Genomic DNA, 27,453 nt, shown 5'->3' on the forward strand with positions numbered 1-27,453 from the left:
AACAACAACATGCCTTGGCAGTTTGCAAGATCAAATGGGGATCGTCGTCTTTGTCCCCGCACGTGTGTCATAAATATTAAGCCTTCAGATGAGTGTGGGGCAGCTCTTGAGCGAGTGGTGGGAATTCCACATTACTACGACAATAAGCCAAGAATGTGTCCCGCGTGTAACGTCACTTCACATAAGGCCCACCCACCCCCCCGTGTGACGTCACTGCAACAGCGCCCCCCCCCCCCGTCATTAATACTCATGAGCAGGTGGATTTTTGCACTCCCGCAGAAGGTCGAGCGGAAATACATATTTTCATGCAAATTTGGTTTAAATTTGACGTTGTTTTATTGCAACAGTTAATCAAATTACTACTATATATTGTACATAATGACCGATTCTTATCGATGAATACATTTATAATTTACACGCCTCCTTCATAATGAATATAAGAATGCAAGCACACAGATGCCACGGTGTCTAGGCGATGTTAACTACCTCGCTTGGTATACAGGAGATCGTGGGTTTGAGCCCGACCCTGACGAGTTTGCATGTTCTCCCAGTGGTGGCGTGGCTTATTAAACAGCTAAAGTTGACTTGGAATTTTGTTTAAAAGAAGGTTCTTTCTCTGGAGGTGCCGGTGGGACCGAGTCCCCGGGCGTAATGGTACACACTTCGTAAATATAGCCTCGATGTCCGCTAATAAAGGCCCTCTCGTAAAAGCATTTCCCGTGGCCAGCATCTACAAGTCCCCGAACCTGTTTGTCCGCTCCGAGGAACGGAGAGTCACTGCGACGCGTGCTCGCGATGGGGCCCTTGTTTGTTATTCCGAGTTTCATTCCTCCTGAAGCAGGAAGTGAGGAATAAAAACTCTCTTGCAATGGCGACGCGGAGAGAGCAAGAGGGAGAGAGGGAGAGAGAAGGGGAGAGAGCGAGAGTAGAGAGCGACCCCTCGTTTGCGGCCTCACAAGGGGTTGTTAAACACCGCCAGGGCGTAAAATCGTTACTCCCCACAGGCATCTCGCAATTAGCTCGGACGCCCGCGATCCCCACGGGGTAACTCCGGCGACTGGGCGAAGGCGGACGTGGGTTGGGGGAGGCGGGGGAAGCCTCTTACCGTCTTGTTTAGCCACCGTGCTCCCCTGCCTTGCTCATTAGCACGGAGAGGGCGGTGGGGGGGGGGTTGCTGACATTGCCCCAGATGGGGGGGGGGGGGGCCTCTTTATTCGGAGCCAAGCGGTGTCGCGTGCTTGTCACCACGACCGCCGTTTATGTCACCGTATCGGGGGGGCCCGTGTTGCTGTCTTTTTGTTTACTCGCTCACTCGATATAAACAAACCAAAAAGCATTTAGGCGCATGTACTTTTACGCGATTTCATTACCCCTAAATCTTAAGCTGCGGCTGCAAGTTTCATTAACCATCGATTTGGGGCGAGCGCTTGCTTGCCCCGAGGTCGTGCTTTGGTGGCCGCAGATGTCACGTGTGGGTGGGTGGGGGGAGAGGGCCTTGCGACGAAGTCTGCCGTGGAAATTTCCTTCCGCTCCGCCGAAGCCAAGGCAGAAGGGACGGTGGCGGGGTCTGCTTCTGGGAAAGGAGCCGACCTCGGCTTGAATTGAAATGACAAATTACCGCTATTATAACCGAAAGTGACAAATTGCAAATACGTAATTTTAACGTGAGATAATGAATATCAATGAATTTTTGCCACGAGCATGTGTGATTAATGCAGACTTTGCCTTGCAAAGGGTATCAATTTTCGTGTTTGAACATCTTAACACCTGTTTCATTGCCAGAAAGGGTAAAACCTATTCTTATAAATTTCCATCACTTTATGAAGTTATTGCTTTTAATGTAGAGCTGCGTCTGGGTCGAGTGGGACCAACGGCGCGCAACGTCTAGAAAGCCTCGTTCAGTTGGGACAGTTGGTTACGTGCGGCGCGAAAGAAGTTCAACGCACGTACATGCGACGGCCTTGACTGAAGCCAGGATCTCAGCGGCGTCGTCCAAAGTGATAAGGACAGAAAAAGAACGTTGGTGCGTCCTCGGGTTGTGAGATTTTTTTTTTCGCTCGCGCACACGTGTGTTTGAGGAGTTTTAAACACGTCCATTCTTTTTTACACAACTTAATCCCGCTTCTGCCGAAAATGTAAACAGTTGGTGCAATTTGCGTGTCGGCCGCGTTCTGGGCGCTGCTTATTGGAATTCAAGTTGCACTTAACAAAGGGGTTTTACAACAATTTGGCGTCAAAAGTATCAACATCCTGACAAACTTTCAAATGGGGGGCTAAGATCAATAAAATAAAGATGGAGCTTTGGATCTTCATTTGAAAGGAATGAATGCGCCTCGAGGCAAAGAATGATCGACTGCCACGTCGAATAAAAGCCGATGTTTCCTCCCGGCGCTCGCAGACATGCCGTACCGCTTCCCACGCAGAGCCTCACTCTTTCCATGACAACCGAACTTATCCATGTCCAGGGCCTTGCCTCGGAGATGAGACCGAGAGCCCAAGATGTATTATTGAGTCAGGATGTTTCGAGAGGTATCAAAACAACGTTTCCTGAAGGAGACGTGAAAATCTTGCTCGGGAAGCTGCGTGGAGCAATTTTATGCTCCTGACACTTGGTCTGGAATCCAGCAGCAGAGTCCTCGGGTTTTTTTTTTAAGCCAAGTTCGTTGATAGCACTGCGTGCGTGCTGAGACTCGTACAGTCAAGGCTCGGGTAGGCGCTGTAAGGGCTGGGGGGGGGGGTAGGGAACCCGGCCGACGTTACTCTCGTGCGAGATGACGTTTTGTGGCAATGTCATGACCCCAAATCGCAGATATGAAATGTTTCCTTGGGGGTGCAGCGGTTTGGTGTCCATCAGCGCCGGCGCCTTCTCGACTGCCTGACCCTGCCCCCCCCCCCCACACTTCCCTCCCCCCCCCGTTCTCAACTCCGGATTGGCGGGAGTTGAGAAGGATGTGAAAGGCGCTCGCGCGTGTGAAAATGCACTGCTTAAGACTGACTGGGGATGAAAAAACATGGACCGTAATTAAACCCGTCCCTGCGCGCGTGCCCTCCCTGTCTCCGCAGATGTTCTCTCCGCCGGTGAACTCGGGGAAGACTCGCCCAACCACCCTTGCGAGCAGCCAGTTCGCCGGAGCGGGTAGGTTCTCGCGTGCGTGACGGCGTTGTTTCCAAAACGCCTCGTCTGCGTGAGAGAGTAACCGCGTGTAATATACGTTTGGTATTCATGCCATCCTTACGTGGTCACGGTTATCACGAAGGAAGGTGCTGCGTCACATAGACACGGTCTGCAGTTTGTTCCGCATTCGGGGCGTTGTCGCTCCGCGTAATCCCATTTTTTAGTTCACTTTGCAGCGTAGTTTTTAGAATTCGGCTAAATTTAGGAACACGACGGCGGCGACGGCACGCATATGGAGCCGCTCTTTTCTAATGCCGTCGCGGGGTCATTCACGTCCACCGCGAAGCAGATGGCACTTATTCCCCGGTTTGTTGTCCTTCCCTCGCACCACCGATTCACACAGTTGGCTATGTACGGTGCGAAAGAAGTTCAACATACGCACATATATATACACAATACACCCGCAGTAATAACTGGGGCCGCCTGCCGGATCCGAACCACGAGCCTCTGCTACAAGCGGTGAATGTGCTGCTGCTGCTGCTGCTGCCTCTAGGCCACGTGTGCTCCCACCAATGCTGGCGACGGTTCCGTGCGTTGACTTTTCTGTGCTTTGAGGTTCCTGCCAGGGTTGCAACGACAACAAAAATGCATCGAAATGGGAAAAACACTCCCGTTGACGGCAGAGTGCATCTTTTCGCATTCGGTTATGGTCACCAAGGGTTGCGGGACGCTATGTGATAGCGTAATAATTTTGAGTTCCGTTATAAAAAAAAAATCTAGGTGAACGTTTTCAATTGTAAAGGAAGACCTCTCAAGTTTGATACTTGAAAAGCCATATCATGGCAATGTATACAAATCAAGAGGCAAAAATTCAGCTCTTTACGTGCGTGTATGTAACTGGTTATGCAAAGTAGGGAGCTGTAGTGCAGCCTTTAGCACGCCGGGGTACGAACCCCGCTCTCGGCCAACACCGGTGACGATTATCAGAACCGCTACAGGAGCATTTCAGCCTCAAATGAGTACCTGGTGTGATGTGTAAACATCGCTGCTCGGTAGACTTAGGCTGTCGTACAATTAACTCGTTGCTACTCAGCCAGGTGCACGCGTACGCGCGAACATACAAGCACAAGGCGTACGCACAAATGTACAAGCGCGCGCACGCAAATGTATAAATACGCGTACTCGCAAACGTATAAGCGGATACACGCACAAATGTACAAGTAAACGTACGCACAAATGTACAAGCGTACGCGCAAACGTACAAGCGGACACATACGCGCAAGCATTCAAATGGTCTCTCTTCTCATGTCGGTTCACACGTACATCACTGTGATACTACAACAGTTGCTCCTACACGCTAATAACACACACACAACAGCTCGCGCACCGTTGACACGCACACCTAATACTGCGGGTTGGGCGGGTGTTGTCAGTGAGCGGCCATAACTTGGCGAGAGGCGGGGTGCGGTGGTTGAAACGCTCCCGTGATCTCGGCCGCCCTTGTCTTCAACCCCTGGCCACGTACACACCCCGCTGGCTTTTCTGAGGGCCGTGTAGCTCAGCGGTGGCTCGGCCCCAGGCGTTGAGCCGCTCGGTCGCTTCCTATAGACGCAAGGAGCCGCTCAGCCGTGGCTCTCGGCTCGGGGGTGATCCTGAGCACGGCGGGGATCGTGCTCGGAGCTGGCTCGGCGAATGCACGGCTTTGGGCCGAGCCGTTCATAAGAATACGGGCCTGGATCTTCCCCAGGTCCCTCCTCTCACAGGGTCAGCTCGGCACGAAAAACCGGACACCTGGCGTTGTGCCAACACCAGCAATGGGGAAATAAAGTTGGCCTTAATAGGTGCTCGCTAACAATCACATACCACAATCAAATCTGTCCGTCGGAAAAATTGTCAGAGCCGCACAGAAAACGCCCATATGGCGCAATGAAGCGTTGGACAATATCGGAGCGCGCGGGTCCATTACAAGTGGAATCTGTCCCCACCCTCCAGCGTGTGCATACTTTCCCGCTCCGAACACAAACAAAGCCCGCATAGCCGGGGCCCCGGCGGCCCATCTGCTGAAGCAAACGTCCAGCGCTTGAATAAACGCGACGTAGATCACTGTCTTTTCTGCGTGCCGCAGCTCGACACATGGCACGTCCGAGATGCGCGCGCGTGTCCCAGATGAGTGTGTGTCCCAGATGAGTGTGTGTGCGTGTGTCCCAGATGCGTGTGTGTGGGCGTGTGTCCGAGATGCATGTGTGTGCGCGTGTGTCTGAGATGTGTGCGAGTGTCCGAGATGTGTGTGTGTGTCCCAGATGAGTGTGTGCGCGTGTGTCCGAGATGTGTGTGTGTGTGTGCGAGTGTCCGAGATGCGTGTGTGTGTGTGCGCGTGTGTCCGAAATGTGTGTGTGTGTGTGCGTGTGTCCGAAATGTGTGTGTGTGTGCGAGTGTCCGAAATGCGTGTGTGTGCGCGTGTGTCCGAGATGTTTGTGTGTGTGTGTGTGTGTGCGAGTGTCCGAGATGTGTGTGTGTGTGTGCGTGTGTGCGCGTGTCCGAGATGTGTGTGTGTGTGCGAGTGTCCGAGATGCGCGTACGCTGTGCTTACGTCGTGGTCGTTTTACGTGAAACAAAGGGAGGGGTGCAATTGTCGTCCCTGTTATCCGTCGGTATGCAAGGAAAAGACGAGGTTGCATTGGGCACTCCCCTAAGGTCCTAGGCTAGTAGGAGGAGACAAGGTAAAGTTTTTTTTTTTACCAGCGTCTTACGATATTATTTCGTTCCTGCCTCCGTCAGTTGCCCATCTTTTGGGGTAAAGCTGCACGGTGCCCCCTTTGACCCCCCCTACTCCACCCTGGTGGATTGATGTCACCATGGTGAAGCCCTCCGTTACTAAAGGGCAGTTACGGGAGGATCCAGCCCGTTGGACTGGTGCACGATGGATCCGGGACGCACACTGTCCGCTCTCTACCCCTGTCCCCAGGTGCTTGCCTTTGTTAACATCGAGTCTGATTAACGCAGAGGATATTGTGAATGCACTCGTGGGGTGCCCCATTGATATTCACCAGCCATAAATAACTTTTCTTTATGGACCTTCCCCAAAAACTCACGTGCTTCCAATGAAAAACCATTTTGACTGCAGTTTTTTGGCAGGAGGCTTACTCGCAGATTTCCCATCACCCTGCCCCCCTCCCACCCACCCTCCCACCTACCCCTGCATGCTCCTCTCCCCAACAGCGCGCGTTGCCTACCTATCGTATGATTTTCGAAAATGTGCGCGCCGGCCACGCGCCAGGATCTCGTATTTGGTAGAGTCGTGGAAAAGCTACCGCCGAGGCCCCGAGAATCAGAATTTCGACTTCGATTCTTGTTTCCCATACCGGGGGGGGGGGGGGGGGGGGGGCAGCGGGAAGGCCGTCGTAGACAACGGTTTGGTTACCAGGAAAGGTTCTCGTTAGCGGGGTGGACCGCGAGAGAAGGCCTTCCGTCGGCCGCCCACAAATTCTCAAATCATTCGCATCGACTGCCACGTTCCTGAGCTTTCCGATGGCGTTTGGACATCTCGACACAACACCTGTTTCATTGCCAGAAAGGTTAACACCTCTTCTTATTTTTCTTCATTGCAACCGTTTGAGCGGCTGCACAGGAATAGTTCTGCGGACAAACACGCAACGGATTAGCTGCCCTTCTCTGCAGATTTCCAGATTTTCATGGCCACATTTGCTTTTTGGGGAAGAAAATAATTCTATCTATGTTCCGAGTTATAGTTCCGTTTAATGCACGTTGAGGATTGTTTTCACACGGTTTCTGATAACACCTATCGCTCGAATTCATTGCATTCATTTATTGTGAGGTTTTGTGAAATTAATTGACGATTACAGCCGTGCTAATTTATTTAAACACATGCCCTTTCATCTCAAAACGTGCAATCATGAGCCAGCGATCACAAACAGACTGCAATCAAGTCAGGAGACGGGATGTTACATACGTAGCCAACCGCTTCAATCGGAGGCGCGGGAAACAAACTAAACGCACAAAAAGCAGTTCTAAAGGATGAGTTGTCAATCTAGATAATTAAATGAGCTTCCAGTTTAGGATGGCCTCTGTGTGCGCCCCACAATCACCGTTGGTCACCCCACGATAGCCGGGCACGACGCGGGCGCGTAACAACGCTCCCCCCGGCGTGAAAAACGAGGGGGGGGGGGCGAAATAGGGAACGGGTTCGAAAATTGCAGCCGTCGGAATCGCGGTCGCCCATCGGAATGAATTACGCGACTTCTTCTGTCTCCCCGCTCTAATTAGGGGCTCTTGTGCGGTAAATTACTCTCGGTGCACGCAATTCGCACGCACGCGGAGCGCCGTCGGGGATAATGTTCTTTGCCGAATTGCCTCCTAATTCACTATTTATCTAATCTGGTGCTGACAAAGTAGAGACATGCTGATTAGAGGAATTGTGTTATGCGCACCGTGTACATACAATGCGCTATTGGGGTGTTAGTATGTTTGTGTGTGTGTGTGCGCGCGCGGGAATGTGGGGAGCGGTAGTGCAGCGCGAAGAACCCGGCGCCCCGAGTTCGAATCCCGCTCACAGCCAACACCAGTGAGGATTAAATAAATACAATTACAATTCCTTATAAAGGAAACAAATACCAATGAATAACAATTGCATGATTACCAATCTATATAATTACAATACCCTCCCCCTCTTTGCCTCGAATCACTGCACCAGATTGAATTAAATGATGACGTCACCCTGCTGCTGCTCTTTTTAAGACCGGAGCAACAGGAGAGCTTCAACATTCTTGCCCGATGAAGCTGATTGTAATTACCAGCGAAACGTCGTACTACTCAACATTTTTAAATGCTGTTGATTCTCTCTTCAACACACCGGTGGGCTAAAGAAGTGAATTATTTTGTCCTTTGAAAAACGTGACACATTTCTTACCGTTTGCCCGTGTCGGGTGGTGGAGGGTTACGACACATTTATAAATAACGCGATCTGACCCATAAACCTATATTATGAAATATCTTGATTTGAAACAAATAGACAAAACATTCATTTGCCCATATTGAAACGTTTGTACGCCGTGTGGACCTGAAAAAAACTCAATTTCCCTGTGCAAGAATACAGGGTGAACCGTATGGGTTGACACGCGATGGAGAATGCACACGGGTCTCTGGGGAAGAGTCAACACTTGTGCCAGATAGCTCGCTCGCGTACCCACTTCCTGTACTGCCCTCTGTGCAGTTACCTCTTTGCCCAGCTAGTGTCTCGGAACGGGTGTATTCCTCTGCCGATCCGCCAACCCTACCCCCCCCTCTCGTTCGCCGGATTACAGGCGTGTGCTTGGCGTTTACCGCACCTAGTAACACCGGGCTGTGTGGCTCTGGGTTCTGAAAACTGCTCGAGGGATGTTGTGAGATTGGTGAGCTTTGAGCGCGAAAACCCGCTTACCGTAAGGTGTTGAATGCTCCGGCTTAGCATTTTATAGCAAAGTAACGGCTCAAGTGAAGGCACAGTCCCATAGAAACTGGATCTAGTTTTTTACGGCTCTTAATATATATACGCGGGGGCGCAAAGATATTGCGCACGCGTGACGTTGTTGGGACGCATAAAAGTTTACGGATAATTTTCAACTCCAGTAATCCATCACGATTATCGATGCTGCTGCACATAATCTGATCACTTTTAGCTTTTTAGGTTGCTATTTCATCATTATAATCTTTGCCGCTAGATTACCGGTTCTTTTTTTTTGTTGCAGATGAAAGACATTGACGCACCGAGTCTGTACAGTGGAACCATGCATACCACGCACACACACGCACACGCACACACAAACACATGCTTGCATGTACCACTTGGTAAGTGCGCTTCTTTATAGCTCTACTTTGAAGCCTCCTGACTGCAAAGTTCTCCACCATCTGATAAAGAATGACTCTACAATCAGGCGCTAGGCCTGCCATGACAGGCTAAGCAATGAGTCACCTAATGTGTCCGTCTGCACTGCTGGGCTGGACGGGAGATAACTTTGTTTACGTATTAGTGCACTCATAGATGACAGTGACCGCCACGTGCAAATATTGTCCCAATTGTCAGGATGAGGATTTTCTAAAGCATTCCAAATGAAGGTTTGTGGAAGTGTTTATGCATTAGCTGTGTCTGTCTGTCTGTGCGTGCGTCCGTCTGTAACATGTGGTGGGGGGGGGGGGAGAAATTATAACGCGCGTAAACACGGTCCAATATCGAGCGAAACATTCGTATCAAGTGCCGTTGCTGTTAGCGATTCGCCCTGTAGAAATCTGGCGGCAATTGATCAAAGGCTGAGCAAAAACTTGGGGACGTAAACGAGCGGCGCTTTAAAGGGATGTTTGGAAATACGCAAGCGTGCTTCGCCCTTGACAGCTGATACCCGTCGGCTTCCATCCCGATATTATTCAACGCTTCTTCTGGTGATCCCAAAACGAGCAGAAGTAGTGCAACGTGATAATGTTGCGTTACTCATCACAATGTAACAAAACAAACCATGATTTTAATGCCGTATTGTTGTTGGGATATCCAGTACTATATTAATGAATTTTGCCCGGGGTGACGCTAGTTTAGGGCTGTAGTATTGCTTTGCTGCTGTGACGCTTTGAAAAGACATTAGACTCTCGATTATCCGCGTGCGGTTTATCCCCTTGGAGATTTTGACATGAATTAATAACTCGTGGATTTTCCCTTAAGCCCAGATTAATGATCTAAAAAGAGTTATACATTGTTATTCTTGGAAATGTTCATGACAAGTCACGTGCTTAAAGCGAACACATATTTTGCATCCGGTTCATCAGAAACCCACGTGATCGCCTCTACAGTACAGTTGTTGCATATATTTACAACAGCGGGTGGGGTTTGATTACTTTTGATTGGCGTGGCTCTGCTATCACCCACTCAGTGCTCGGAGTGTTCTGCGCGGGAGCAGGAAAGTGTTATCATATTCGTGACTTTTGGCATAGAGATTAGTGGAAAATGGATATTTTTGGATTATCCGCGATTGCGAATGAACCGTGGTCATTCTCCCCGTGATTAGCGTGGATAATCGAGAGTGGACTGTAGCTTGGAGCATGCCTTCTCTTGGGACTGAAATGCATGGTTGGGCCTTCCTCTCAGTGTTTGCGTGCCCTTTGAGATGGTCTCGTCTTTGGCATCCAACAAATTATTGATTAAAAGCGATTGCAGTCACTCGTTTGAGATAGGCGCGTTTACAATTTTACGACAGCGATGTGCGAATTTTCATCTGGGAGCTATTGGCCACAAATGGCACCGAGCGCGATAATGCGAACAAAGTCGTGGCCCAAATGAGAAATGGCAATCGGTTCTTGAGTGGAGGCCGTGAACTCCCGTATCGTGTCGACTCGACGAATCGCAGGGCACGAGGGGTGGTTGCGTGCCAGCCAATCGGCACAGCCGCGCGCTCGTTTCTTGCAGCCTTCACGCCGGAGCTCACGGAGGGCTCCCGCGTTCCGCCGACCGACCACGGAGAACGCCGCCGCCACCGCAGCGTATCGACCTTCTAAACCCAACCCTCTCCCTTCTGGTCTTATGGCGGCAAGCCCCCACGAAGAACCCTAAATGGGCAGTGAGCGTGCCGATAAGATCAGCCCTGGGGGGTGGTGGCGGTGGGGTGGGTGGGGGGGGAGCCGGCCGTCACGCCAGGGTGACTGCACACTCCCTGGCTCGTTCCTCTCTTTGTGTGTGTGCGCAGTGTTTTTTTCCGCTAAATTTGCAGCATTTCAAGCGGAACGTGGCCAACCGTCCAGGCACACTCCCCCCCCGTCTGTTGCTGGGGTGGGGGGTAGGGGGGTGGGCGACTGAGCCTCCTCGCTTTCTGCGCTCGGTATCCGTTTTCTCGCCGTGATCCAACGCAACGAGCCACCCACGCGTCCTGTCGCAATTTTTGGGCCTTCCGAGTGGCGTCAAAATACGAACGAGGAGCTGTGCGAGCTCTGCAGACGACAGACGCTCTATGGCAGCGGCTCTTCTTAACGTTTACTGCAGCCTTGCCACCCCCTTTGGTTTTCAATCGTGATGTTTAAAAATAATGTTAACAAACACGCAGGGTTTGTTGAAACAAAGTAAGTTGTCGTAGTAGGTTTTTACCCTTTAAACTGGTACAAAACTGACACCTTTATACAAGGCATCATGTTTGCAATAACCGCAACACAAGCAGTCAAAATGTCCAACACCATTGGAGACTAGGCTCTAAGGAAAGCTGTCTCGGGTGTGGACCAATCAACTTCAAGGACAGTGCATATCATTACCATTATCAGAGTTGTTTCTTTTTGTTTGCATTTTGACTGCTTGGTTATTGCAAACATGATGCCTTGTATAAAGGTGTCAGTTTTGTACCAGTTTAAAGGGTAAAAACCTACTACTACATTTTGCCACTGGTGAAGGAGGTCTCATAGTGTAAAAGTAAGTTGTCCTTACGTGCCCGTGCTTAAATTGTGCTTTCGATGATTTTTACCTTCCAAAGAAAACCTGGCCATATCCCGCACCCCCAGAAAGGGCATCTCGCACCCACTGCTTTAGAGAGTAGTGCAATGGACGCTCTACGGATGTGGAACGGCGGGGGTTTCCCAGTGAGGGTAGCTTGCGAGTAAGTCAATACCCACGCGGTGCGGTATAATAATAGCAGCGCGATAAACAGCGCAGAGTACAAATGCGTGCTCGTACTCTGCGCCATTTAAACCCGTAGGTGTACGTGCAAGAGTACGCGTAAAGAACGGCGCAGAACTTTTATTTTGGCCGTGCATGCTCTGGTGGCAAAACGTGTATGGCGGCAACGGTGGTGGTGCGGTGGTAACGCTCGTGCCTCGCAGCAAGGCGGGCGTGGAGTTCGATCCCTGACCGGGGCACTCACCCTTACTGTGTGGAGCTTGTGAGCTCTCCCCAGAATCTGCATGGCTTTCCTCCGGCTTCGGAGCGGTTTCCTCTCACAGCTGAAAAACAACCCCCACGCACAGCGCCAAACCATGCGATTCTAAAAGGTTACCTGCATATTTACTCAATCGGGATCGCACGCAGCAGCAACGTTGCCTCCTGCTGCGAAAAACATTGCAGGACCCCCCCCCCCAGCTCCTCCCCTGGACCCCCCCCCCCAGGCCTTCCTGGATAAACAAGCAGAACAATAAAATATAATCAGAGCTTCCTCTTTACGCATCAAGCGGGGGACCCCCTTGTTGCGCGCCTGCAAGGGGGAAGCGCGCACTCACAAAGAGTCCCCGAGACGTTTCGGCGGATTCTCTTAGACGCGGTTCGTGCGCTGCCCATGGTGTGCCACGGCTAAAGGCACAATCTTCGTATGTACGTTTCGACTTCTTTCGCACTGCACGTAGCCGAGCGCGCATATCGGAGGTGCGATAGTCGTAAGCGCGTTAGTCTCCCAAATTGTGTCCGGAGCCCTTTATCCAGCCTTGACTTGGCTTAAGGGGGTGTCGGTCGTACGGCCATTGCACTGATTGAGCAGTACAAGCGGGCTTGGGAAAGGAACAACGCTCGACGGGATGGTGGACAATGCGAGTGATCGAAGGTTCAGCCAGAGTACAGAATGGACCAAAATAGAGCAATGAACTCCCTAAGCGGCAATGATGTCACCACAGCGCTTTTGTCCCCAGTGGCGATGTTTACACACCGCACCAGGTACTCATTTCAGGCTGAGTCGACCTCGGGGAGGCCCAGGACCGGTTCAGATAATCGTCACTGGTGTTGGCTGTCAGTGGGAATTGAACCGAGGTTCATAGCGCAGCGCGCTAACCGCTACACTACCGCTCCTCTATATACACACACACAAGCGTGCACACAGACAAATGCTGCTTTCTGTGGATTATAAATGGCACTTCCCCCTACCCCCCTCTCACCCTTTATTTTTTAAGCAAAAGGTGGGGGCGGTGTATTATATCCGGTAGGTGTGTAACGTTATAGGCCTTCAACAGTGGTTAAACCATGGCCGATGGTGGTCTTGAATTGTGATCCGTTACTGGCGTTACTTCATTTTACTTTGGCATTTGAAAGGATTTTATTTCATTTTGGCATTGTAGGTCACGGCCACCCTGAATCACAATTCAAGATCACCATCGGCCATGATCTCTCCACTTTTGGATGAAGGCCTATAAAGTCACAAATGCCAAACCACCTCCGCCAAACACGACGCACGTTCAAGTATCATGCTTTCGCCCCCTGCTCAACCGAACTCTGATCCCCATTTGGCAGCAGAGGTGGGGGGAGCTGATGGTAGGAATGACGCGATGCCGTGATGGCCACTGTTCCTCTCACGGGGGGATGACCAACGTGTGTCATGCACACTTCTTCGTCGGCCTTGGAGCGCCACTCGCTTCGAGACTCCGCTCCTGACCGGGATTTGAACTCCCGTCTTGGTCGCGAGACGGAGCGCTCTCGCCACGGCGGCCAACCGGCCACACCGCGGCATGTGTGGCAAAGGTGTGACGTGTGTGCGCGTGTGTGTTCTGTGACTATTCAAAGACCGCCAGAAGCCTGCTATCGAAAAATGTGCGTACGAGCGTTGTTATATTTTATAGTGGCGCTCCCCACGGTGTGTTGCGTTCACGAAAGTTCCGCCGGATCGATCTCCCAGCGCCGAGCGGTTAAAACAATGGAGCGAGTTTCTTAAAAGAGAAATGTGGCTTACGGGCCTCCCCGTTGGAAACGACGCTTCGCCTTGGCCCCCACGCAATTGCCTGAGGTTTGCGACACCAGGTGTTGAGAAAGAGAGAGTGTGTGTGTGTGTCTACTCTTTTATAGTGATAGTTAAAAGAAAAAAAACTCCCACCGCTTTTCATATCCCTGTTGTGTAAACAGGGGCAACGCCTTGTGTGTACAGGTACATTTCGACATTGAATTTTGTCAGAACACAGCTGTACCGGGTGCATTCCCCACACCCCCCCCACAGCAAGTCTAAACGCACGTTGCCATATAGTGCGAGGGTAACGCATTCAAGATCTTTTTCTAAAGTCGAGGCGGCCGGGTGGGTCAGAGTTCAGGGCGCTGGGCTGGCATCGCTGAGAATCTTGGGTTCAAATCCGTCAGTCGCCCGCTCATTCAACCGGGTTCTCAAGTGTGGCGAGTTGGTGGTCGCAGCCTGGCCGTTGGTGCCTACCTACACACACAAAACACAAATGTATGTGGATTTGGCCAAGTTTCAGCTCCGGGAATTAAGAAGATGAGCTTGAACGTCATGCGATCATCTCAGAGCGGAGCGCGTGGGCAAGTGCTTGCCCTGCTGTCCTCATCACATGATGCCGATCGCACAATTGGGATAGATTGGGAATAAACGAGAGCAAAATCGAGAAAAATTGTGGACCAGATGAAAGAAATGTTTTCTAGTGCATGTCCTGTTTTTCTCTCTTTTAGTTCTTGCGATGCTACATTTTGCACACGCGTGTGTCTGTGCGTGCATCTCAAGTCAACTCCGAACACCTGGGTCTGTCCCGTGACCTCCTGCCAAGGAGCCTTCCTCGTTTTATTCAAGGTGCACCTAGCCTGGCACAAGCATCGTGGCGACGTCACCGCCGCTTAGTGCCAAATGGCGGCGGCTGTTGTTGCTGCTGCTGCTGCTGCGTAGAGCACCAACATCGCTGTGTTGCAGCAAAATGCAATTGCCAGTATCCCACCACTGGCAACTCTGCTTGTCACCAGCGCAGCACGGTGTGGATTACGTGCAGGGGGGAGAGGGGGAGTGGCATTGCGTACACAGCGCACGTGCCTCCCATAAAGCAAAGGCAAAGCTGGGAGCGACTCTTCTTTAAAAAAAATGGGCACGGGTAAGAAAAAGTCCTCCCGCCGAACAGATTTAGCGCAGACGTCTGGCCAGCGTGGAACGGCCGGCCAAAATACCCTCCTAGATTAGGCTCCCTAAGGGCTCTCCCCCTCTCTCGTGGAGGCCCTACCGCCGGTAGCGGCGTGAGCGAGCAATTGCAGGGCTGCTCCTTTACCTTTGCGCTGCGGCGACATGTCCACAGCAGGGTGTTGTGTTTTTGTCTGCATAAAGCTTTTGCCGTTGCCGTGGTTACGTGTGGTCTACCAGCGCACGGTTTGCCTGCCTGAACTCGGCTTCCTGATTCGGCTGACCTTTGTGGGGTTGGTGGCGGTGGAGGGAGAGCGGTGGGTGGTGGTGGTGACGGCGGTGGTGAAGGGAGCCGGAGGTGCCAGCGGTTAGCGCCGCTGCGCTAGGAACGCGGCAAAACCGAGTTCGATTCCCGCTCACGGCCAACACTAGCGACTCGCGATGCATATCTGAACCGGTCCTGGGCCTCCTGTTGCGGTGTGTAAACATCGCCACTGGGGAGACAAAGGCGGCCGGGCGTGATTTTGGCCACCCACACCCCTTCGTGTGCCGTGCCAGCCTTCATAGGTTTGCGATTGCTTAACAGCACTTGCCCCAACAGTCCGTTGCGTCTAAACGGGGGGGGGGATCTTTGTATTTTGGTGAAGGGGGTGCCCGTGGCGGTTGTGGTTGTATAGGTGGGGTGGGAATAGAGTGGGGTGGGTTTTCTTCATCTTTTTTTATTTCCACGCCCAAGTAAAGACGTTATTAGTTCTAAAGCTGCCGCTGTCGGGTTGTTCTTTTTCCACTGGCGTTGGGAGGGGAGAGAAAAGCATCCGCCGCCCCACTGTGGTGGTGGCGACGGTGGTGGCGGTGGTGGCGGCGGCGTGTGAAACAAAACAACGCGCTTTAGGTGACGGAAAAATCAGAAAGGCGGCGGCCAAGCTTGGTGGGGGGGGTCCTCGGACCTCGACGCGACAGGTCTATATTGGACGCCGCGGGAATTGAACCGCGGGTGTATGGGTGTAGGGGGTATACACATCTATCGATCTATCGCCTCTTTCGCACAAAGGCCATCGCGTCGGGAAGCCAGCCGATGCAGCCTTTTATCTGGGGGAGCGGGGGGTGGAATTTGTGAATGTTAACGAGGTCGTCATTAACACGCGCCGTCCTGTTTGCATCTACAAAGGGGAACGTGTGACGTGCAAATTAGGGCGATGTGGCGATACACACATGGACAATCCCTCGGCGTCGGTGAGGTAGGGAGGCTTCTGCAGCCCGGCGGGGGCACCACGAGGGATGACGAGCCGCAAGACCCAAGTTCGATTTCCCGGCGGCCGCGAACATCGGTTTGCGAAGTTGATAACCCCCCTCAACCGTTGTCGCCCCCCCCCCCCCCCCGTTGGTTACGTACGGCGTGAAAGAAGTTCGACATGCAACCAACACGCAATTACCAGCATGGCGAAGTATGGTCACAACGACCGACGACCCGCGTTTGGGGGAAGAGCCTCATTGAGCAGCGGGCTTAACCAAGGGGTGTAAAGCATCAGTGTACGTCACTGGGGAACTGCAGCGCAACACTGCAGCGTTGTGGTTCTACGAACCGTAAATCGCGAGACGTTTGTCATTACTCTCCTCCGTTCACGTGCAAAATAGCTGCTGCTAATGCTGTGATTTACACACCGTGGGGCTGCACGTTACAGCCAGCGGAAGGGAACTTCGTGCCTTCTTTGGCTATGACAATCGGCACGTGTGTGCGGGGGAGCCGGGTGGGTTGTTACATTACATAAGACCGTGGGGAGGCCTTCATCCAGCAGTGGGCAGAGCGTGGCTGATGCTGCTGATGATTCATTTCAGCATCGATTGCTTTCTAAGTAGTCATGAGGGCCTGTGAGGAGGAGGAGGAAGAAGAGGGTGGATTTGTGACAGTTGTTGTGGTCACCGCAGCACTGTTTGTGCATTGCGGTTAAAGGCTTTCGTCATCTACCGTACTTATCTATGTTATTATTATTATTGTAATTATCAATCTGTAACCGAGCCGAGCAGCAGGACGTCCTTGCTCACCGCTTGCATTCTGCAAACTGATGAAGCCTGCTGCTGCCTCGCCCAGCACTCGCACACACAAAGATCCCCCGTATAGCCTTAACAGACTGTAGGGGCAAGTGCTGTTAGCGAGCACCTACGAAGCCCGGAACGGGCCACGAGGGGGTGGGTGGCCAGCACCACGCCCGACCGCCTTTGTCTCCCCAGTGACGATGTTTACACATCGCACCAGGTACTCATTTCAGGCTGAGTCGACCTCGGGGAGGCCCAGGACCGGTTCAGATAATCGTCACTGGTGTTGGCCGTGAGCGGGAATCAAACCCGGGTCGCCAGGTTCATAGCGCAGCGCGCTAACCGCTAGACTACCGCTCCCCGCGCGCACACACACACACATAAACACACACCGCTAAACAAATAAATATACAAATGATGAGAAAAAAACACATCAGCAGCCTCGGTGGAACTCGTAACGGGACTGGCGACGGCTTCCAACGTGGGCAGGCTTCAAAGCCTCTCAGTTTTGTTGTTTTTGTTAGTTTTTGTTGGTCCTTGCTACTGTGTACACGTATTATATCCCCTTCCGTAGTCTCTAGCAGTGCGTAATATACTTCAACCTCATTTCCCGGGGAACTTTTAAAGCCCTTTAATGTCAATCATTGCTTTATTGGAACCAGGTGACGCTTACACCCGGGCAGCCACTGGCCCCTGGGGCCTGGGTCGCGCAGGAGAATTGATAACCTTTCGCACATGGCTGGCAGATACAAAATATACCCCTTTTTAAATGTTTAGATAATTGGGAATTTCATTACATTGTGATACGATTGAAAACAAATGCCGAAATTGAATTGTGACGTGTTTTGTTTGTTTTGCACGCCCCCTCAATCATTGCTTCCTGGTTTATTTGTTGCTTATTAGCCCGTGGCAAAATATCAGGTGACGCTGGCAGTGCCCAGTCGAAATGCTGTTGCGTACGCTTAACAGAATGATAACAACAATAGACGCTTATAATCCGTGGAAGAGTTGGGGGAATAAAATTGTTTTTTTTTACAATTGCACGCACGGAGACGCAGAGTGTGCGTAGCCCACACCCGCGGGAGAGCAAAAACAAAAACAACAACAACAACGCATTTCCCTGTTTTCACTTCGTGTTTTAACGTCTGTACCGCTCAACTTGCACCTACTACTTCTTATGTGCATTTAAAACAAGCGACAGTATCCAAAATAAATGCTCGACCGTTAGTTAATGTCAGGAACCACTTTGATCGTTTGTGTTTTCACGCTCCCATGAGCATTTGCGATTCACGTTGTAATGAAAAATGATGTATTTTGAAACGGGCGTCCCCTGTACTACTGTAGGTGGATAGCCAGCTAACTCGCAGGGCAGTGGCATGAATACCACATGTCACAGACAACTGGTAATTTACACGAGGAATTACCAAAGTGTATCAAGGAAAATGGACATTAAAGACACTACAAACGCTATAAACCAGTGGTTCTTAATCTGGGGTGCGAGACATGGCTAGATTTTTTTGAAGGTAAATCATCGAAAGCACAAATTTAGCACGGGCACGCAAGTATACAACTACCTTGTTTCATTAAACCCTATATTTATTAGCATGCTATATTTTTTACGATTGCGAACCAAAGGGGTGCAAGGCTGCAGCAAAGGCTAAGAACCACTCTCGCTCCACGTGTATGCTCGGCTGTCGTATTCGTGCATCACGGCCCACGGAATCGCTACTGGTTGTCAAGACGCGAGTGCACCTTCCCCATCTTAGAATGTGTAATAAAAAACACGAGGACTTGGATACTTCAACGCTGCGCTACGAACCTGGCGACCCGAGTTCGATTCCCGCTCACGGTCAACAACGGTGACGATTATCTGAACCGGTCCTTGGCCTGCCCCAGGTCGATTCAGCCTCAAATGAGTACCTGGTGCGGTTTGCAAACATCTCCACTGGGGGAGACAAAGGCGGTCGGGCGTGGTGCTGGCCACCCACCCACTCGTGCACCATTCCGGCATAGGTGCTCGCTAACAGCACTTGCCCCAACAGTCTGTTAAAGGCTATACGGGGGGGGGGGGTCTTTGTCTTTTGTATGTAACGTACCGATGTTGTCCTATACATTGTCCTATACATTCGTGCGGTGTATCCTGCGTGTGCACAGCACTTGCTCTGCTGCTGCGCTAGACCATCGTGACGCTCAGCTGAGTCGAGGCTCCACGCGATGGGGAAGTGCCCTGCCAAAGTGGGGAGGGAGACACACACACATACAATGGCCCCCCATGTAGCCTTAACAGACTGTTGGGGCAAGTGCTGTTCGCGAGTATCCACCTATGATGGCCGGCACGGCACACGAGGGGGTGGGTGGCCTGTACCAAGCCCGGTCACCTTTGTCTCCCCCAGTGGCGATGTTCACACTGTATTAGATACTAGTGCTGATTATCACTGGTGCTGGCTGCGAGCGTGAATCGAACTCGGGGCGCCGGGTTTGTAGCGCAGCGTGCTAACCGCTGCACTCCCGCTCCCCAGGGACACACACACACACGCCGCAAACGTTCGTGCATCCTTTCTACGAGCCGCATACTCGAGTGGCAAGCAGACGGCACGTGGGTAGGCGGCCTTTAACTCGGGCTCCGTCAGAAAAATCAATGTGTGCAGCCCTAGGGAACCGGAGGGCTCCCTCCGTACACCGCTCAACCTCTCGAAGGAAAGGAGAACCTTTAATTTTAACTCCCGGCGTGTGTTTCAGAGTTTGCAAAGCGCATGGCGGTGGCCCGCGAAGATATGGTAACTCACGAGGATGTAGCCCGAGTTCCTGCATCAATCAACCAATCAAAATTAGATTTCTTTAAAAGGTGCCTTTATTAAACCCCCCCCCCCACCCACCTATACGTAAAATATCATCCTCCACTAAAACTTAACAACCATGCAATTTGGATAATAAAATATCTTGTGACACTGATCTCCATCTGTAAATGCACAGCTGAGCTGGTACGATCGCGCTGCAAGATGCAGATCGTTGTGTTTTTGCGACGCTTGCCTGTCGGCGCGGGAGCCCTGGTGCCCGGTGACGTACGGTGCCGCCCCGGTCGAGGGACATCGCTGTGGCTCGGACGAATCTGGAAGCGTCACCCGGGCCAATCGCGTTCGCTTGAATCCACCGCGGTTGAGCGGGTGAGGGTGGTGGTGGGGGTAACGTTGGAGACCGCTTGGTCCGGGTCCGTGGCTCGAGACACGGCCCCAGGGTTTCATTGACAGAAGCCTCGCGGCGCGGTTTTGGATTTAAACTTGATCGAACGTAAAGGCTTAACGAGTTGATGTCGGTTCAATGTCCTGTATTGTTTTCAATATGCGAAAATCAGAATACAGTAAACCCTTGTTCATTCGACACATATGGGGCTCTGGCCTTGCCGAATTATCCAATATTCCAAATTATGTACAATGGTACTCCCCAGGTGCCTCCTGCCCCAATTAAAAGAAAATCCAAATTTGTTTTCCAAAAATTCTTTTCCAAAAAAGTAAACTTACCATCCGTGCCCAGCAGTGCAGACGAAGGTTCCATGTGGAGAAGGGACTTAATGCACTTAGTATGCACTTACTGTACTGTGTTCACTTTATCAATAACTTAAACACAAAATTACACCAACTTAAACTTGACATTTTTCACTTCAGAAATTAATGTTTACTTCGAGACCACATTTTTTTACACTTTTAAACCGCATGACTCGCTGTCAGACGACATCGGCTGATGTGGCACTTCACCGCTGACAGAGGCGTCTGTGGAAGAATATCCTGAGACTGAAAGCACTGCACTGCAGGCTTCACTGCTGGTAGAACGTGGCACCCGGCGTTGTTCCACGTGTTTGCCAAAATTGCACCATTCGGTACAGGGGGGGGCGGCCAGGATTGGTTCAGAGATCACGCTGCACTGATGCGAGCCGTGACACCGGAATCAAACTGGGATTCACAGTGTAGTGCACTAGCCATTGTGCCACTGCTCCCCCAAGTGTACAGAAATGACAAAGAAGTTTTAACACCACGGCCGGAAATGGTCTCCATGTATCTAAGAGCAGCCCTTCTCAGCAGCGATCGAATTCTTCGTAAGAAGGTGACGGATGTAATCGTCGCGCGCTTTGATCGAAAAAGGTGATTGAGCGTGAGATTCTGAATGATCGCCCCCCCCCCCCCCCACTCTCCCGTGTCACAAACGTTGGGACGAGAGCCATCGTGTCCGATGGAAACCTTCGGATTCGCAGGTAAGGGAGAAATGTTGCCGAGAGGAGCCGCTTTCTGCAAGCGGCACCTGATGTGCGTTCCCCTCTATAATCTTTGACAAACTCTGGGCTTGTTTCTCTTCAACCCTGCCTCCCCCCCCCCCCCGCCACCATTATAAACACTCCGGCTTGCGCCTCTTAAGCTGAAGTGCCGAGCAACGGAGACCTTCCTGCCAAGATTGTGTGGAACGGGAACGGAACCGGCGAACGAAAATGTTGTAGTATGAAAAAATAAGAATAGGTTTTACCCTTTTTGTCAATAAAACAGTGGTGTTAAGATGTTCAAACACCAAATAGAAACCTTTTGCAAGGAATCAACTCTGCATTAACCACACGTTATACTTGTTGTGAACATGCACACAAACATGCTGTGATAATGTGTGCATTGTCTTGGAAACTGAATGGCCTACACCAGAGACAGCAGCCTTCTTTATGGCCTAGTATCACCAGTGTCAGACCAGAGAACACCGAAAGGCGCGAACAGCACAAAAAGGTCCCATTTTGAGAATTTCGATACAAACATCTGAACCGTTGGGCTGAAACGCGGCGCGAACGCGGTCCGCTTTGTGTGGGCGTGTTTACGTTCGAGACTGTGTGCCAAAGAAACACGGAGTCTCTGTGTTCAAGAATTTGGCCACCGTTCTCAGGCAGTGAACTTGGCTCTCCGTAATGGTCACTCGCCCGAGTTGTGTGTGCCTGACTTCTCCGTTACGAACGATGGCCTGGCTTTGAAATAAACCAGCAGATGAATGTCTAAAGAAGTAACAAAAAAAACTAAAGCTAACTGCCATTAAATGTTTTATCTTTGCGACCTTGCGCGTTTATCTGTTTTGGCAAGAGGCCGAAGAAAATGTCGCAAGTTGGCAATGTAAGTTTAGTGTCGGCACACACACACAACGCACGCACGCAACCTTATGCCACCTTTGAGTACGATAAGGTCAGATAAGCGAATGGCGCGATCGTAAACTGCTCCTCTTTCTCGCTCGCACGGCCTCACGCTCGTGTGTCCCCCCTCCTCTCCCACGTGCGTTTATTTGTAGTGTCACGATAACGCGGCACATAGTTCCAGGGGATGTACGTTTAAGCAATTGATCTTTAAGGTCACCGGCCCATTGCGTGTGTCGGCGTGAATTGAACCTCTGTATTGTCCACCTTCGTCGTCATCATCATCATCATCGTGTTTTTCACCCAAGCTCCATCCACTGCTGGATGAAGGCCCTTCCCAAGCCATCGCCAGCTCTCAGAATCAAAACTGGGGGGTGTATTTCCCGCTGAGTAAAGCCCGGTAGAGCTAAGAAGCATTCCATAATTGCATGTAAAAACAAATTAACCCGTAAAAACAAAGTTTTTCACTCTAAATCCTTTATATGCGTGGCGGCTAGAGTCCTCTCGTCCTCTGGCTTGAGATGGCTGTCACCTATGGGTCAGATGATTGTCTGCCAGCATTAAGCAATTGGTAATTAAATATTAAAAAAATTTTCCCCAAACAGTGTAAAATTTTGGAAAAAAATTTTCACGAAAATTAATTGTCACGCACAACGAGTCTGTGTGGAAAATGTCAGCTCGATTGGATCACGGGAAGTGTGTTAAAAAACGAACGAAAATTTTGCATTGTCGTAAGCAAGCAAGCAAGCAAGCGAACTTAATATAAAGGATTTAAAAACATAAGCTTAACAGCTATTCTATTGCAGAATCACGTTCACCCTTCAACGTGAGTCATTTTAATAGTCAGTTATTCTTTTTTCCATACGGCTGATGTAGATGCAGAGCAACGACTACAATCTTCACACTCAGGTGGTAAAGCCAGCAGGCAACCGCGTTGGGAGCGACGGAGCGTTATCGGCGTGAACTCTTATCGCCGTAATCGACAGTGCCGCGAGAGAGTCGGTTTAAACAACGATGAGAAATGACAGAATGGAGACGCCGAGAGAACGAAGTCGAGGTAGTTCCAAAACTTTGGGGCGGTCGTTACAGGAAATGCTTTTGATTGAAAATTTGTGCGAAATCCGAGAACTGTTAAAAGACAATCCTCACGATCGTGCATTGTCCACTCGGCCTTATACGCGACTAGCTTGTGTGTGGTACGGGGACCAGCCCTGGAGAGATGTTTATGACCCGGACGTGGTGCTGGCTAGGCCATCAACTCATGCCAGAGGTCGCAAACGGGTTTTGATTCCTTACCCGTACCCATACCCGGCCGCACCAGGGTCGCAAATGGGTACCCATACCCGTACCCGGCCAGGTACGGGTACCCGTTCCCTACCCGAAATGAGTGACAAACGGTTACTCACCAGTGACTCACGGCCTACCCGTACCCGTACCCGGCTGCACCAGAGTCGCAAACGGCTACCAGTACCCGTACCCGGCCGGGTACGGGTAGCCGGGTATCGGGTAGGGTACGGGTATCGGGTACCCGGTTGCGACCTCTGACTCATGCCCTGCTGGTTGATAATAGGTTATCGTGAAGCGGCATTTGCCTTAAAAGCTCAAAGTAATTCATGTTGTGTTTATACAGGGCAGTGTTTTATGCCTGCGTAATTGTGGCCTGGAAGAGAAGTTGACTATTGTATAGCCGGGGAGGCTTCGAGGAAACTCAGCGAAATTTACTGTGCTCTCGCACTCTGTTTTAATCTCTGCATTGATGGGCCGGGATGCACTATCCTCCTCCTGAGCGTTTGAACCTATTTATTTGCACGTGTTACCATGCTCTTGCGTGGGCGTACACTTGCGTTTCTTGTTGTGTACGTGTCAATCGACGCCCTAGAAACCCTTGCAAATATGTATCGGGCCTCGTGGCATCGTGGTCCGTGCAGTGAACCAACCCTGTTGGCTAGAAGTAGTACTGCCAGCTTCGTTATGCTTAACACTGCGAGTGAATATTGAAATTAACTGTAACACATTCCTGCGGAGGGAGCTGATAGGAACGTTGGGTTGCTCGGTCAATGGCCAGGGTCAACGGCGGCGTGGTGTATTCCGCAAATATGCCGACTGTGAGGGCGGGCATAAGCCGGCGTGAGTAGGTTAAACGTTGAGTTTTATAAGGGCACCACGGGGTGACCAGCCCCACCCCTCCCACCCCCCACCCAGCCCCACCCCTCCCACCCCCCACCCAGCCCCTCCCCACCCTCCCCACCCAGCCCCTTCCCACCCTCCCCACCCAGCCCCTCCCTCCCCACCCAGCCCCTCCCTCCCCACCCAGCCCCTCCCTGCACGACGGACACAATAATCCCCTGTGGGCTGGTGTAACCAGGAGGTTGCTACCAGTATAACCACCGAGTAGTTGTGCACTTTAACACGTTATTCGCAAGAGTAGGCCATTGTGTGCCGGCGAATTTGCCGAATTTCCCCACAAATCCCTCGACTGGAACACAACGTAGCGATCATCGCACGCCCTTGACTGCAAAAACGTGGCAGGACCCTCGTGAAAAAGCGTCGTGGGACTGGGTGATGTTCTCCTGTGTAAACATTTGTAGTAGTAATATGAACAACAAACCTGAAAATAAGAACAACAACAACCCTCAACTCAAAATTAAAATTACGTCTTAGTAAATCTCACGTGTTTAGGTTTTGTGAAAAAAGAAAAAGGTGTATAACGGATATTGGTGCACATGAAGGACCTTGGCTGGAATTTGATCGACGGTCTTCTGCTGCGTCAAGCCCCCGCACACACCCCCGATTAGCACGGTTGGCTACGGCACGGTGCGAAATAAGTTCATCGTACACACACTGCTGATCAAGCGTACCTGCGCGGACAAACTGTAACTGGAGGTGTTGTTGTTTAAACATTGATTTCTTTTTTTTCTTCTTTACTTGCGTTTCCAGCGCTATTTAAACACGCAACGGCCGTGGCAAGGCTTGCCACTCAAGAATTGGCCTACTAAGTCATTCCAAGGCAAACCCCCCACAGCTGACCTCGTGATGTGCGAAAGAATTGTCTCCTGAGACACGCAGGCCTCATCATTAAACACAGCCTTTTGACCCGCGGAGAGGGTCGTTGTGTTGCGGGATAGAATTGAACGTCTTGGGCCCCACGCGACACGCTCTTTCCCCCGTGCAGCACTGCGCGAGCGTTTGACAACTCGCGAGTCACGCGAACCAACAATCCATCGACCCCACACTGCTCTGCCGGGCTGGAAAGGAAACGTCAAATCGTCATGTCCAGGGCCAGGGGTCGGCAACCCTACTTCCAGTTTTTATACCTTGCCTTATTTTTGCACAACAACAGAATGCCTCTTTTTTTTCATAATATTAACTTGCTTATATCATGATGTATGTACGTGTTAAACTGATGATGTATGTATGTTGAACTTCTTTAGCACCGTACGTAGCCAACCGTGCTCATCGGAGATGCTGATGTTTGAACACAAGTATGTTTAGATTCACATTCTTTGACTGTACTGCGAATGTAAAAATGTGGATAAATCGTTGCTTATTTTTTTGGGGGGGGGGGGGGGGGGTTGGGAATTTTTTTTTTGGCGAAAATGAATTGCGTTCGTCCGATGCTAAGCAGTTGATCTCTGTGCGGCCAAACATCTTGGCCGTTGCACGCGGAGTCTACCCCCACAGGCTTTGCTTTCTGCTGCCAAAGCACAGCCCGGGATTAATGGACATAACAGACCGAGGGAAACGCTGATTTATGGTTCGAGTGCGCTTACTGTATCTCGCACAAATGTCTCTCACGGCACCGCGCTAAATAAACCACGGTTTACTTTCTGCACGAGAACACGTGCTTACTGTACGTAGTTACTGTGCGATACTGCCATTTATATATATTTTTGTTACACTTTGTGAATTGTGGACGTAAGAATAAATATATAAACACTGACGTTGTTGTGTGTTCAGTTGGGTACGGTTTGAGTGCTCTAGGCAGGAGATGGATTTGATTTATTTCAGCAGGAATGACCCAATGAGCTGGTTCGGCTGTATTTCATGGGCGTCCTGAACCAGGTACAGATCTTATCCAGTACAGATCTTAGTTGTTTTGAGTGTATCGTGTGAAACGTCTGTACCGTACCTCGAATATTGTTGTGTCCAGTGTAGTAACATAGCGACGACGCACGCGCACCGTAACATCAATATACGGCGCCACACGCGCACAGAAATCGTTGCTACAATGAGCCCGACATGTTGGTTGTATGTGTGTGGTAATTTTTTTAAACCGTGCAAGTGGAGTTGGCACTCGGTTCTCTCGTTGGGAGAAGCTCTGTGTGCACGTGTGGGCCAGTGGGGGAGCGCGAGCTTGGCCAGTGAGCGGCCGCCAAGCGGGCGGAGGGAGGGGACGTGGTAGGTTCACGATCGTATTCTTTTTGGGTTAAGTCGTGTAAATGTGACACGTGACAAACCTTACCAATCGGCTGTCACACACCTTACCAATCAGCTGTGCCACACCTTACCAACCGGCTGTGTCAAACCTCTTACCAATCAGCTGTTTCACACCTGATTCGTAGTCAGTTGCGTGCAGTGCGAAAGAAGTTCAACACACACACACACACACATGTACGAACGTACACCGGGTGGAGGTGGGTGTACGACTCATTTACATTTTAGCTGTCTGACCCCAAGCCAAAAAAAAAAACCTCTTACCGTGAATAATATTGGTTGCGAAAGCCTACGTGTTTCATTTATTGGGAGGAGGAAGTATGTCGGGCAGGGAGGTTTACGGCATTCCAGACGTTTAATATCCGACAAGAGGAACAACGAGAATGGGCCCCATGTGTATCGTCGCGTCCTGGACGTGCGTGACGTCGCCCTGCCTCAGCTGTTGTGGCCGGTGAGGGGAAGGTCCCTGAGTTCCCCTGAGCGTCGTGAGAGAGAAAATAAAAACTGCGTGCGAGCCCGGGAGAACTCCGCGTTCCAGTCGTGGAGAACGTCGCCCTCTTTCCTCCTCCTGTTATTATTTGTTTAGCGCGGTTAGAAGAGAGGGAACAGGTGCCGTAATTGTCGTAAAATGGCCTCGTGGTTCAGTGAGCCCCCCCCCCGCCGCCGCCTCCACCATGGCGGTGGTGTAAAAAAACGGCGGTTTAATTCCAGAAACAGACCCTCGGTAATTTCTGAGAACTATCCAAGCACCGTGTTTTCTATAAACACGGACATTCAAACCAGCAACAGCGTCCGACTTCACGTGAGTATTGTGTATCAGGGGCATTTGTTCAACTGCCAAACGCTGAAATCCACAACAATGTTGACGTGCGTAACTTGGATCGCGCGCGTTTACTTTC

The 27,453-nt window shown here is 51.0% G+C and overlaps 1 protein-coding gene across 8 annotated transcripts in view; it reads left to right on the plus strand.

Moving 5' to 3' along the window:
- Positions 1 to 27,453, plus strand: part of LOC133355062 (transcription factor 12-like) — a 249,467-nt gene that overhangs the window by 29,856 nt on the left and 192,158 nt on the right. For all 8 annotated transcript variants that reach the window (XM_061572335.1, XM_061572339.1, XM_061572332.1 and 5 more), the window contains exon 3: positions 3,064 to 3,136. In XM_061572335.1, the coding sequence (XP_061428319.1) occupies positions 3,064 to 3,136 (73 nt within the window). The remainder of the gene's footprint in view (positions 1 to 3,063; positions 3,137 to 27,453) is intronic.

The sequence above is a fragment of the Lethenteron reissneri genome, chromosome 50 (genome assembly GCF_015708825.2).
Source record: "Lethenteron reissneri isolate LAM-NWPU_2019-01 chromosome 50, ASM1570882v1, whole genome shotgun sequence".
NCBI classification, from domain to species: Eukaryota; Metazoa; Chordata; class Hyperoartia; order Petromyzontiformes; family Petromyzontidae; genus Lethenteron; species Lethenteron reissneri.